Raw genomic sequence first — 14,859 nt, forward strand, 5'->3', positions numbered from 1 at the left:
CATCTTCTTGGTGTTACTTCTGCTACCCTTTACTCCCTTTCCTCTTTCTTCTGCTTCTTTTTTTCTGTCTTCCTGTATCACCTTGATTTTTGTAGTCATTTCTTTCTGGTGAATGGTGAGCAGCAAAACACATTTCATTTTCTTATCTTTTGACTCTTTTTTTTTTTTTTTACTATTGCTCATGCTCGGAGATGTCTTTATTTTCTTTCAGTCTGTGCCTGCTATTCATACAGGCGGGATCCAGCAATAGTGTCAGATAAGTGATCTGTTACCATACTTAAGGAAGTGAACCAGCCTTCAGAGTTGTTTGTCTCAAAACAAGGGGTTTTAGGGAACAGACTGGTTAGTTCATGCTAGATAACTGCAAATGTTAGAAATAGAATGAGTGTGTCATTGAGAATTAAAAATACTGTAGCAAGTTCAGTAGCACTTTCTGACAGGGCCTTAGAGAGGGAATGTTTTTTCAGTAGATGTGTACTTCTCAGGTTAAACTTCAGAATGATGAGTTTAGAATTAGATTCTGTGACTGGGCATATTACCTACTGATGTTTGTTCCTCTACTTCTCTGAATTGTACTTGATCGCCTCACTCACATGGCAGACATCAGCTGTGTGCCTACTATGCTCCAGATCCTCTTTTAGACTCTGGGAATATGGAAGTGAGTTTCAGTAAAAACAGAACTGTGATCCAGCAATTTCATGCCTGGGCTTATCTCCAAATAAAAGGAAAAGAGTAATTCAAAAATATACATGCACCCCAGTGTTCATAGCAACACTATTTACAATAGCCAAGACATGGAAGCAACATAAGTGTCCTCCAAAAGATGACTGGATAAGGAAGATATGATATACATATACAATGAATGGGATATTACTCAGCCGTTAAAAAGAATGAAATACTGTCATTTACAACAACGTATATGGACCTAGAGGGTATTATGTTTAGTGAAATAAGTCAGAGGAAGACAAACACTCTATATTAGCACTTACATGTGAAATTCAAAAATAAAACAAATGGATGAGTATAACAAAACACAAGCAAACTCACAGAGTGAGAACAAACTAGTAGTTACCAGTGGGGAGGAAGAAGTGGGGAAGAGCAATATAGGGGCATGGGATTAAGAAACACAAACTGCTATGTATAAAAAATAAGCACCAAGGATATATTGCATAGCATAGGAACATATAGCTATTCTTTTATAGTAAATTTAAGTGGAATATAATCTATGAAACTATTGAGTCACTATGTTGTGCATCTGAAACTAATAAAATATTATAAATCAACTATACTTAAATTAAAAAAAAAAGTCTTAGCTGCTCTTCTCAGGGAATTCATAGTCTAGTAGGGTAGGGGAGATGTACATATAAACAGATTAGTGCAGTCAGGTAGGTTCACTGCTGTGATTACAGTGTCCGGCTCTAAAGCTTGAAGTGTCCAGGGCTCAGTCCTTCCCTCCCTTTATTTTCTGAGTGAGGTTATTACCTTAAATCCTCCCTTGTACACTGATAGCTTTATATTACCATCCCTGACTCCCAGACTCACTAATTCAACAGCCTCTTGACTTAGAATGTCTAAAGATAAGGTGGCTTTATAGCCCAGTCTTCCCAGATGGGTCCTGATTCATTACTATTGTCTGAGCTTAATTGTTAATAGCACCCCCTTTTCATTAAAAAGTGTCCTGATTAGGATAAGAGGTAATGAACATCTCAAACAAACTTACTGTATTCCAAAACAAATTTCTGATTTTTTGTTCAAATCAGTTCTTCCTGCAGCCTTCCTGTTTTGGAAAACAGCGCCTCTGTCCTACACCTCACATTCCATCCATTAGCAAATTCTATAGATTATCTTTGAATATATCCAACCACTTCACTACTACATCATTACAGTTCATTACTACAACTGATCTCCCTACTTCCACCCTTGGGCCCCTGCAGTCTGTTCTCCTCATGGTAGCCTGGGGGATCCTTTTAAATACCTACTGTTAAGTATCTTTATTGGTCTCCTATCTCAAACAATAAAAACTAAAGTCATTGCAGTGGCCCACGTGACCCAGACTTCAGTCACCTCCTGATCTCTTCTGTAGCCACTGTCCGCTCCCTTACTTTGCTCCAACTGCAGAGGACTTCTTGCTCTGTGTTTGTGATACTCACCTTACCTACATGGAGCTATGTGCTTAGCTGTTTTCTCTGCCTGGAAAGCTCTTCCCCTGGATAGACGTGGTTCCCTCTCACTTCAGGCGGTCTGCTCAGGTATCAGCAAGCACTTCTCTGACTACACTATCTAAAGAAATGATACTCCACTGTTATGGTTTATTTCCACTTTTCTTTATTGTTGATCTTCCTGCAAAGCACTTAATGCTACCTAAAATAATTAATCAGTCTCTCCCTACTGGAAGGTCAGTTTCACAAGGGCAGCGACTTTGCTTTGTTCACTGCTGTCTTCCCAGGACCTCAAGCAGTGCCTGTCATGAAGTAGATGTCCAATAAATACTTGAATGGATGACCAAAAATGTTGAATGAGTGAATGAATGGATGGCAGTATGTAGAAGCGATGGTCATTTTTACGTCGGTGGCATCAGAAATTGTTTAGGCTTTATACAAGGGAATAAACGGGGGCGAAAAATCTTTTTAGCTCTAGAACATAAAGGTGGGGAATCCAAAAGAGTTGGGAAGCCACTGTTCTGTTCAACTTTCTGCTATTTATTTTTTTATAGATAATCACATTTTTGCCTGGGGCAATGGTGGTAATGGTCGCTTGGCAATGACACCCACAGAGAGACCCCACGGCTCAGATATCTGCACTTCATGGCCTCGGCCCATCTTTGGATCTTTGCATCACGTCCCAGACTTGTCTTGCCGAGGCTGGCACACCATTCTCATTGTTGGTAAGGGTTCCACTTGTTGGTTAGGATGGCTTTGACAGAGGATAGACCCTCACCTAAGTTACTGAGGGTCACGCTCTTGCAAACAAAAGTGTCCTAAAGAAAAGAAGCAACTTCTGTAATCTAACAGTGATCAGGTGGTAGGAACAGAACATTGTTATTTCCTGAGCTTTGTCACTTGCTATCTCATGAAAACTTTGGGCTCTGCCCCCTTAACATAGAATTTGTTACTTCTGGTCGTCCACTAATTAGTTTATCTGTAATCATGCTTCTGTGAGAAACATTCAGTACACCTTTAAAAAGAAACTAAACCATAACTGTTTTCTGCATAAAGATTCCTTTGTTATGAACTAAATTATAAAGGCCTGTGTAAAGGTCTACAAGTTCATTGTTTTAGGTCAGTGGTTCTCAACCTTGGCTGCACATTAGAATCCCTTGAGTTTTTAGAAATCCCATTGTCCTGACCAATTAGATCGGAACCTCTGGGTTGGGACTAGGCATTGCTACTTTCTAAAGCTTCCCAGCTAATTCCAAAGAATAATTAAGGTGGAGAATTGCTGCTTCACACAGTGATTATAGTTAGAGTTGCTAGTGGTGCTTGGCTTCTAATATTTATATCTAAAATAGTAATTAGTTGTCTGGTGTGAGAGATAGCAGTTTTCTCCTAGATTAAGTCCCTATCCAAGTCTTGTCACTTTTCCTGCCTCTAGCTGTAAACAATGCTTACCTACTGAATATTTTTCCTCAGAGAAAGTATTGAATTCTAAGACCATCCGTTCCAATAGCAGTGGCTTATCCATCGGAACTGGTAAGTAGCGGTATCTCAGGTTCCAGTGGTTTTCTCAGGTGCGAGTCTTTGGGTTGAATTCCATGCAGTCTCCCCAAAAAAAGGAAATAGGAAATATCTTTGGGAAATGAGGAGCACAGTGATCAAGAGGGAAGAGCATATTTTGGTAGATTTCACAATAGATTATGACTTTTACTTTGTGGTCAGGGGGAGAGTACATCTTTGCCACCACACATGTGGGAGTAATTACGTGGCTAGCCCAACACTGTAATGTGACTTATGTACTGTTCCTTTCCTTAGAATGCTAGGGGCCATGTGTTCTGTCCACCCTTTACTTCTATGGTGTTCCCAGGGGTGTTCTAATCTGTAGAAATAGTCCTTCAAAACAGGCCCTCAGAATTAAAAGTTGGCTTAACTTTCACTGTGGTCAGGCAAATCAGCCTGAAGGTCTCTAATACTTTTCCTTTGGCTGCTTTCTTCATGGTTCCCTTATTTAGGGCCTTCCTAGGAAACTGAATCTGTGTTCCTTTTGGTTTTCCATTTGCTAGAGTACCTATAGTCCTTGATGTCTCAAAACTGGATATTTTGTGGAATCAAAACAGATAAAGACCCAGAATGAAAGCAAATTAATCCTCCAAAAAGACAGCTGCAAATCTGATCCAGACTGGTTAAACTCTAGTTGACATAAACACGCATCATACCTATTATTAGTTTTCTTTAGTAACTCATTGCTCAGCATCTGTTTGTCCATATTAATATCTGTTACAAATGATAAAGTATCTTTTTGCTAAACACAGCTGTTCTGTTACAGCTTTATTTTACTGGAACAGTATTTAAAGGAAAAACATAAGATTAAAAGCACATGTCCGTTATCTGGAAGATGTAAACTCCATAAGAGCAGGGGTTTTTGTCTTTTTTCTTCAATAATTTTATCCACATTGCCTAGAAGAGTTCCTTGCAAATGGTATTATAATTTTATAATTAGTAAGTGTTTGTTAATTGAATGTGTTACAGCCATCCAGTGGAATATTATATGTGTTAAAATGAACAACATCCACACATATTTCCATAATGTGAAATGTAGAAAGCAAGTTACAGCAGTCTACATGCCTTTTTATAAAGTTTAAATACAAACAGAATAAATAATATATTGTATAAGGATACATAAGTGTGTGATAAAGTTTTTTTTTTTCTCAAGAAGAAATGAAAAATACAAAATTAATCAGAGTAGTTATATCTAGGTGGGATGCCAGAGAAGGAAGGAATTCACAAGGTAGATAGAGCAATATCCTTGTTCAGTCCTGTCCTGTAACTCTTTTGCAGCAGTGGGAATGTTCTGTATCTGTGCTGTCCAGTGTAACAGCCACCAGTCACATGCGGCTGCCGAGCGCTTAAAAAGTGGCTCTTGTGACTGAAGAACTGAATTTTTAATCCTGTTTAAATTTAAATAACAAAATATGGCTAATAGCTACCATATTGGAAAGTAATTGTACTTTCACATAGTAGATTCATATATGTTTATTTTGTTAGGCATCAAAACTTACACATGTTAGAAATAGTCTTATGTATATGTCAGTGGTAATATAACTTACTTTTTGTAATATACTTTTTTTAAAGCCATTAAGACAAAAAAGCAAGCTTCAGAGATTATTTTGGCGTCCACAGTTCTGCCGCTTTCATACGAGCACAGTGTGGCACTGTGCAGTCCTCACACCAAGTTAGCTGGCCGTCATGAATAAATAATCCTTTACATTTAACTTTAGAAGATACCGTGCAGCTCTTTTTTTGTTGTTTTTTGGCAAATTTCTCAGTTATATTTTTCTTTGACACATTTGAAAATTCAGTTTCATTTCCTGTCTGTGCATCAGCTCATCTTCATTAAAGGTAACTTGGAATCTGCTGCGTGACATGAAAGAACCAGCCATCGCAGTTTTATTTGTTTGTGTTTGTTGTTATTGTGCTTAGTTGCTAAGTTGTGTCCAACTCTTTTGCAATCCCAGGGACTATAACCCGCCAGGCTCCTCTATCCTTGGGATTTCCCAGGCAAGAATACCAGAGTGGGCTGCCATTTCCTTCTCTAGGGGATCTTCCTGACACGTTCTTTACTACTGAGCCACCTGGGAAGCCCTCATATTTTTTAAATTCTTACAGATAGTCATTAAAGAATTTGATGAATTTAATGGTTGAGGACTTCTCTATTCAATTGTTTTCCCAGAAAAGGAATTAATGGTGAGTTTATCTGGCAACTTTAAGAGGTGTTTGGCTCAAATGTGAAAAATCTTTTGTATTCAATATATAAGATGAACCTCTATGGAGGATGTTGGAGTCTGAACATTTAAGGTGTGGATGCAGTGTTTGGGGTCAGTATTCAGTAATCCTGTAGAACAGTGATAATCTGCTGAACATAAATACAAGCAAGTTTGGAAAGTAGAAGTGAATACTGTCATAAAGATCCTGATGTACAATACCTTGTGTAAAAAACTAGAAATTTAGTCCCAGGTATCTGACTTACACCATTGCTGTTCCACTTCACACAACTCTAGGAAGCTTTCCAGGGCTTGGTGGGGCTGTCAGCTTGTAAATATTGCTGCATAGCAAAGCTCTCTATTTCTGTGCTGTGTATCTGTCAGTGGTTCAGAGCTCCAGCCCAGGAGGTGGCAGCGGTGGCGGAAGAGAAGAAGAGGACAGTCAGCAGGAATCTGAAACTCCTGATCCAAGTGGAGGCTTCCGAGGAACAATGGAAGCAGACCGAGGCATGGAAGGTCTCGTCAGTCCCACCGAGGCCATGCGGATCAGCAGTGGGGCCAGCAGCTCCTGTCCTGGCTGGCTTCGAAAGGTAGTTCCTTTGGTGACAGGAACTCTGTAGGGACTAGAAGGATCTCTGTTTCCCATGTCCTGCTCAAGTTCTTTGCAGCAGGCATCTAGGTTTCTGATTTCTACCTGAGCCGAAATCATCAAATCTCTAATCCTTTTTCTTCCTGACAAGAAAAGATAAGGTGGTCTCATACCTGTATTACTTAAGTGAATGGAAATTAATGTAACCTTCCTTGAAAGAAGTGTTTGTAATGCATGTGTGCAAAGATTAAACTTGTAGATTTTGTACTGTGGTTCGTAGAAGTAGGATATTGGGGTCGTTGGAATGCCTTACAGTAGAAAAATGCCTTAACAATGGTTACCTGTGAGTGATGGAATTACTGGTGATTTTTATCATGTCCCTTTGCCTGTCTATATTTGCATATTTTCTACAGTCAATATTTATAGTTAAGGACTTCCACGGCAGTCCAGTGGTTGAGACTTTGCCTTCCAAAGCAGGGGGTACAAGTTCGATCCCTGACTAGGGAGTTAAGATACCACATGCCTAGTGACAGAAACAGTATTGTAACAAATACAGTGAAAAGACTTTACAAATGACATTAAAAATGACTTTACAAAATGACATTAAAAAAGAAAAGCTTCTTTAAAAAAATTATAATTAAGAGAAATTTAAAATTTTTTACCCCCCCCCCCAACAAAAAACGGAACCTGTAGATGTAAAGCCCCCTCTGTAATAATAATAAACTTGATAGCTACTTAGGAATGTGAATGAAAGAAGCGGCACACAGTTCTGTCTAAACCTTTAGCAGCCTGGCAGTTAGCCTCACTGCCATCACCTTAGAACTTCCCAACTTACTGAATAGCCTTTGTTGACTGAATGTGTTGAGGCATCACACTGAGTATCAAAAAGTGTTCTTGAATTTGAATTCCCTTCACTATGAGCTCCTCAGAGGAAGGACTGGCAGGATGTTGACTGACAGGGCAAACTGTGTTGTAACCACAACTGTCCTGCTCCACTAGAGGGTGCCGATGACACGTCAGAGTGAAAGCTATAGCAGGGAAGGAATTCGGACGAAAGTGAATGGCTCAGAACTGATGAGGTTCTTTCTCTCATACATAGGAGCTGGAAAATGCAGAATTCATCCCTATGCCTGACAGCCCATCTCCCCTAAGTGCAGCTTTTTCAGAATCTGAGAAAGATACTCTGCCGTATGACGAGCTACAAGGACTCAAGATGGCTTCCGAAGAGCCTTTGGAACACAAGCCCCCAGCAGGAGCCTGGGTAACTGAGCTTTTGCCTTAAAGTCAAGACTAGATAAACAGTGGCTGTAAGCTCCGCCCCATTCTCCTGGCCTTCCTGTCTCCCCTTCTAGCTTCGTTGTTTCCCAGCTGCCCAGCATCAATTCACACTATCTGTTCAGTAGTGCTTAAAGCCTCTATGCAAGGCTAAACTGACCTCTGTGGAAAGTATTTACCCTTTCGTATTTCTGACAGGCCCACACCTTTCGATACCAGATGATTGTCTTTCTTTTCTCTCTGCCTTCAGTTGAGTTCAGTTCAGTCGCTCAGTCTTGTCCGACTCTTTGCAACCCCATGGACTGCAGCATGCCAGGCTTCCCTGTCCGTCACCAACTCCCGGAGCTTGCTCAAACTCATGTCCATAGAGTCAGTGATGCCATCCAACCATCTCATCCTCTGTCATCCCCTTCTCCTCCTGCCTTCAATCTTTCCCAGCATGAGGGTCTTTTCAAATGAGTCAGTTCTTCGCATCATGTGGCCAAAGTATTCACCAAAATATTTCAGCTTCAGCATCAGTCCTTCCAATGAACACCCAGGACTGATCTCCTTTGGGATGGACTGGTTGGATCTCCTTGCAGTCCAAGGGACTCTCGAGAGTCTTCAACACCACAGTTCAAAAGCATCATTTCTTCAGTGCTCAGCTTTCTTTATAGTCCAACTCTCACATCCATACATGACTACTGGAAAAAACATAGCCTTGACTAGAAGGACCTTTGTTGGCAAAGAATGTCTCTGCTTTTTAACATGCTGTCTAGGTTGGTAATAGCTTTTCTTCCAAGGAGCAAGTGTCTTTTCATTTCATGGCTGCAGTCACCATCTGCAGTGATTTGGGAACCCCCAAAAATAAGGTCTCTCACTGTTTCCATTGTTTCCCCATCTATTTGCCATGAAGTGATAGGTCCAGGTGCCATCACTTTAGTTCTCTGAATGTTGAGTTTTAAGCCAACTTTTTCACTCTCCTCTTTCACTTTCATCAAGAGGCTCTTTAGTTCTTTGCTTTCTGTCGTAAGGGTGGTGTCATCTGCATATCTGAGGTTATTGATATTTCTCCTGGCAATCTTGATTCCAGCTTGCACTTCATCCAGCTCAGCGTTTCTCATGATGTACTCTGCACATAAGTTAAATAAGCAGGGTGACAATATACAGCCTTGGAGTACTCTTTTCCTGATTTGGAACCAGTCTGTTGTTCCATGTCCAGTTCTAACTGTTGCTTCTTGACCTGCATACAGATTTCTCAAGAGGCAGGTCAGATGGTCTGGTATTCCCATCTTTTTAAGACTTTTCCACAGTTTGTTGTGATCCACACAGTCAAAGGCTTTGGAGTAGTCGGTGGAGCAGAAGTAGATGTTTTTCTCTCTGCCTTAGAAATTCCAAAATTCAAGTCCAGTTTTTCATGACACTGTGAGCGTAGGTTGGAGTTTTAAGTATAATAAGAAATAATACTTTTAGTCTATTGGGAGAGCAATGTATTTATCCCCAATTTTGGTAGAAATCAAATTGTGGTAACTGTCTCAATAAAACTGTAAACTGGGGATCATCAAACTTTTTCTAAAGGACTGCATAGTAATTATTTTAGGCTCTGCAGACCATGTAGTCTCTTGTAACCACTCAACACTGACATTGCAGCACAAAAGCAGCCAAAAGTAACGCCTAATGAATGGGCATGTTTATGTTCCAGTAAAACTTTATTTACAAAAACAGGCTGTAGGTTGGATTTGGCCAATGGCTATTATTTGTTGACCCTTTTTTAAAAGTACAGTAGAAGAAGGGAGAAAAGTCCAGGCTAGCATAATTGAAAAGCTTCCCAGAAGAGGACATAAAGCCTTTGAAACTTCAAGGTAAACATTTTTATTCCTCTGTCAGTTAACAGTCTTGAATTGTTTTGGTGATGCAGTTTACTGAACACCTCTTAAATCTCTTCTCAAGTATGATCCACTATATTTCATGAATATTGACCCTTTGAATCATGGTGTCCTCATTGTGATCATACTTGTTCCAAATCAAATTGTGTATTCTCCCACAACTTTAAATTGGGAAGATATCAGTGACTTTAAATTATTTCACAGAGTCCTCCAAAATAGATGATTTTTCTTTTAGCTTACCATAATGCAACTGAGGCACTGAGAGCTCCCTTGCTCTGTGATGTTAAAACCAGCTTCTACAGAAATCCCAGAAGTTTTCTGTTTCTCTTACATTGACTTCATGTGTGTGTGTTTTTTCTTATTACTTTAAAAGTAAAATCTGGTAGCACATAGAAGGGACATTGGATTAGGGAGCTGTAGCATACAGGCAGAACCTCCTATGACCCTTTTTCTCCTGTCTCTCTAGCCACCTCGGCTGAATCCTGCAGGAACATGTGCTGGGAAGGGAACACCCTTGGCTCCTACCTGTGCATGCAGTACTCTGCAGGTGGAGGTTGAGAGATTGCAGGGTCTGGTGTTGAAGTGTTTGGCTGAACAGCAGAAGTTACAGCAAGAAAATCTTCAGATTTTTACCCAGCTACAGAAGCTGAACAATAAATTAGAAGGAGGGCAGCAGGTGAGAGCATTAAAAGAATAATTCAATTTCTAATTTTGTTTTGAAGAATCACAGAAACAAAACACCAGTCACTGAAATAGACTTACTTCTTTGCAAGTACTTATTTTTTGACAGTGTAATTTTTGTAATTAATCCCAGAAGCTCGGTCTGTTTTTAGGCACCTGGATTGAATCATCTCATCACCTAACTCCATTGTTTTTTTGTTACCTTTGTTTTTTCTTTTACTTATTATGAAAAATCTTAAACATTGCAGTTCAGTGGACTCACCTACATCCACCATCTAGATTCAACAGTCGTTAATATGTTGCTGTGCTTGTTTCAAATGTGTATATGTTTAAATATGTGTTGGTATTTATCTGTGTGTATTTGAAATAGGATTGTGTATATATGTGTATTTTTTTTTCTTTTTCTTTAGCTAAACCATTTTCAAACAAATTATGCAAGTCATGACATAGCTGCCCTAAATACTTCATTACATACATCCAAAAATAGACACTCATGCTTCTGGAGAACCATAGTACTATTATCACATTTAACAAAAATACTACTAGTATTCTTAATTTTCATCTAGTACTCAGTTGACACTCAAATTTTCCCAGATTTCCCACACAAAAAAAAATGTTCTTTATAACTTTTTATCAGACCAGCAACCAGTTAAGAACCTCCTTTGACATTATGTTTATTGTTTCTTTTATGTAGAACAATTCCCTGCATTACCACTCGTACCTCTGTTTTTAAAAAATTTTTCATGGCATTGGTTTGTTGAAGAAACAGGGTCAGTCATTTAACAGAATGTTCTACATTCTGGCTTTGTCTTATTTTCTTGAGATGTTACTTCACTTGTTCTTTTGTCACCTCATTTCTGTAAACTATAAGTTAGACTTAAGGCTTGATTAGATTCAGGCTAAGCCTTTTTGGTAAAAAAAAAAACTTCACTGGTGTTGCTGCTAGCATCATTTTTAAAGGGTCATAGTATTGCTCTGTATAGAGTGAACTAGGATAGGGAAATACTGTGAACCATTGGCTTTTTCCTTTATCGGCTTTACACGTTTGCACAAATTAGTTTGTTTCTCTGAGCCCTTGTTTTCACCTGAAAGAAGAAGAAAATACCACCTACCCTGTATGGTTGTTTTGAGGATTAAATGAAATAATGTCTGTGACGGTATTTTGGAAAGTAATATACACAGTTGAGGTAAGCATGAAGTGATTGGCAGTGGTAGCAGGCAGGAGGACTGTTTTGCCTAGGGCTGTTAAGAGTTTTAAAAACCAAAAATTCTGCATCCCAGAAAATCCTGCAGCCCTGGGCAAATTGCAACACTTGGTCACCCTACCTGCAACAAGTGTCCAGGAGTGGCCTTTACATAAAGTCCTGTTATTCTGGTAGTATTATGGGCTCACGAAACTGTGGCTGCACATTCTTAAGGGGGTGGCATTGAAAATGTAGTCCTGAGCCGCCGTAACCAGGTGGCAGTTAACCTGGAACTGTGTTTTATCTGGACAGGTGGGGATGCATTCCAGAGGAACTCAGACAGCAAAGGAAGAGACGGAAGTGGATCCAAAGCCTGACTTAGATTCAGATTCCTGGTGTCTCCTGGGAACAGACTCCTGTAGACCCAGCCTCTAGTCTCCTGAGCTTGTCTAGCCTCCAGGAAACTAGGATCCAAAGACCTTCACAGCACACTTACTGAACGCAGAGAGCGCTTTCCTGGCTTCATTCACTTGCAGACAAGGAGCGCGAGGCGGAGGTTCTGAAGCACTTTCCGTGTACACTTGGAGAGTAGCACTGCCTATTAGGATCTAGGAGTGGTTTTGTGTTGGAGAACGGAGGGCCCCATGGCCCTGGCTTTGTCCTCAGTGACTGCCATAGCAACAGCAGCTCTGTACCTCATCTGGTGATCCCACCTTTGAAGAGGAGACACAATGCTCACGTTCATTTTGCTGCTAGCAGCTTATATCCCACTTATCATTTTCACCGTTAATTGGAAGCTGCCTTGGGAATTCAGTGCCAGGCATTGCACCTCTGGGTGGAGGAGGTTAAAGTGTAAAGCTGGAGGGGGCTGGAACCAGATATGGCCCATCCAGGGTCATCTGGAGAGTGGTGAAGTGTTCTAAGCCCTCTCAGGAGCCTTAGTCCAAGAAAGTATGTCTGGTGGAGTAAGTCTCCAGCTTGTTTTCAGAAAGTTGAATTACTTTGTGCAGCTGAATGCTTTAGGAGGAACAATGGGCTTAGATTGCTTTTCCTCTGAGAGTTGAGTGGAACTTGTTCAGTGAGGAGCAGAGAAAGAAGGGCAGGCCCCTCCTCGTCACACAGCAGGGGTGTCAGGGTGGGATTTCCTAGCTTTGGGAAAGCCTTCTGAGAGATGAGGCGTCTCGTAGAGAACTGAGTCCATGGGGCAGAGGGAATGGACTTTGGAGGAAACCATGAGGGGAGGTCCTCCTTAGCTGCCTCTGCTTGGTATCCTCGAGAGGACCTAGAGTGACTTGAGTCTTCTCCTCTGAGGAGGCTACTTGTGCCTCTACCTTCGTGGCTCTTAGGGTTCTAATCTTGACATCAGCAGCCCCAGCCACTCCCTTTCTGTATGTCTAGTCAGTATTTTTCCCCTTTTGGTGTTTTATCATATCAGTGAATCTGTATCATCTTTCCTACTTGAGTGGCCCAGAGCCAGCACCAAAACCTGGTAGTCCCTGAAGCCTGACAGAACAGGAGGAACCTACCAGTTTTTGAGAGGAATTTTGGCTGAGAGCTCCCTTCTGATCCCCGTGTCTTCATGTCATTGTAGACAGGAGCACGCCAGCTCTTCCAAAGAGAGCAAGTGTCCTAGAAACATTTGATGGTTTTACTTAAGGAGGCGAGCTTTGTTTCCAGCTCGCCTTTACATGAGCTGCCTTGATGACCGTCACATCCTACCTCCTTAGAAAGAGCTAAAATGATTTGTTTCATTTTCCGCAACCAACAAGTAAATGTTTGATATCTATTTAATATTTTGGAAGGACCTGTGCAATGGAAATTTTGCCATTTCCCTACAATTGGTGGTGTAAAGGCTGCTGCTCCAGGAAAACCCCACAGCTGGGGATGGGCAACTCTACTCAATGGGATCTTCTTTGGTTTGATATTCCCATTGTTTTCTCAATTCTGGGAAGCCTAGTACAATGGTACTAATGTAATCACTGAAGCCTTTTCTTAAAATAAGGGAAGGGGCCACCCCTGGATTAAAGTTACAAGTTCTGGGGACTTGGGGGGTTTGCAACAAACCCTAACAGTGGGTTTTGGTTCATCATGTAAATGTAACTTTTTTTTTTTTAAAGGACTGACTGGCCTTTCATGTTCCTGTATCCCTTATGCTCACCATCTCAGCAGGCCTGAGAGGCAGGGTCAGTTATGGTGTTAATCATGAGTATTGCTTGTGCCATGGAACTGAGGGACATGGGCACGTTGCTGAGACTGTGGGTGAAGGAGCACTGAGGGAGGGTGGGAGCCCTGGCTCCGGAGGGGGAGTCGCTCTCCAGCAGTGGAACACTGGGGTCATCTGCTCTAGCATGTTCCCTTGGGAAGTCTTGGTTTGCTCTTAATCTGGATGAGAATCTAAGTTCTGTGCCTTAGAGACAATTTGCACTTTCCCAAATTGTGCCTGGGACAGCCACATGATTTTTCCCACCAAAAAGCTATGCAAACAGAAACCAGTTCATAGGTGGCAGCCACACATCAGATAAGAAGTGAAAGGTGAGGCAGCAAAAATGCCTTTAACTGGTTTTCTGTAGCTAATTTTAAATTGTGTCCTGTTTTTCTTCTTTATGTAGTGCTAGGTGTTTTAAGTTTTCCAGTAGTATTGCTTTTGCATTATAGTATAACCTGAGTTACTCCTTTGCTCTGACATTGTTGCTGAAGAATTAGCTTATTGTTAGCCAGATGTTTGAAAGGTTGAGGGTGGAGTGGTTTGGCATTTCTGTTTTAAATAAACATTTCAACTCTCCATCAGTGCTATGCCTCAGTGAGCCTGCACATGGACCTTAGTCACTGGGGATCAAACACACAGACTCCAGGCCTTCGTGAATCTTTGATTCAGTAAGTCTTTATATAAATAAATAAATGCAAGGGGCATTTGCAAAGAAATAGTCTTTGCTTCTTTCCAATTTGTTTTTCTTGGTAATAGAATCATTTTTGCTGCTACAACTTTCTTCCCCCAACCCCCAAACTTCTAAAATATAGTGCTTTAAAGCGCAGAAGGAAAAAAACATGAGCCATTAAAAGACGAAGGGTGATGTCTTGTACTTATCTCCTCAGTCTTAGTGGGCTTTTTCAAGTGATACTGCCAGTTTATGTTTATAAAACTGTTTTCCCTCAAAAAGGCTGAACTGTATTTGGTCTCCCTGACATAGCACAGCCAAGTTATAACTTCTCTTGGCTGAACACTTCACTAAAGTTAAAAGCAAGAACAGACCTAAACTCACATTTCATTTGATTTTGCCATATATTTGGAAACATTCATAATAGAACAACTCTGGTGCAAGGATGTATTGTAAATAAATTATTTCAAATGAG

General features: G+C 40.6%; 1 protein-coding gene across 1 annotated transcript in view; it reads left to right on the forward strand.

The window, feature by feature from the left end:
• Positions 1-14,859, forward strand: part of NEK9 (NIMA related kinase 9) — a 42,110-nt gene extending 27,251 nt beyond the window's left edge. Inside the window, exons 17-22 of the mRNA XM_061156593.1 lie at positions 2,714-2,884; positions 3,630-3,689; positions 6,299-6,504; positions 7,603-7,764; positions 10,110-10,319; positions 11,821-14,859. Of these exons, the coding sequence (XP_061012576.1) occupies positions 2,714-2,884; positions 3,630-3,689; positions 6,299-6,504; positions 7,603-7,764; positions 10,110-10,319; positions 11,821-11,943 (932 nt within the window). The 3' untranslated portion in view covers positions 11,944-14,859. The remainder of the gene's footprint in view (positions 1-2,713; positions 2,885-3,629; positions 3,690-6,298; positions 6,505-7,602; positions 7,765-10,109; positions 10,320-11,820) is intronic.

The sequence above is a fragment of the Dama dama genome, chromosome 12 (assembly GCF_033118175.1).
Source record: "Dama dama isolate Ldn47 chromosome 12, ASM3311817v1, whole genome shotgun sequence".
NCBI classification, from domain to species: domain Eukaryota; kingdom Metazoa; phylum Chordata; class Mammalia; order Artiodactyla; family Cervidae; genus Dama; species Dama dama.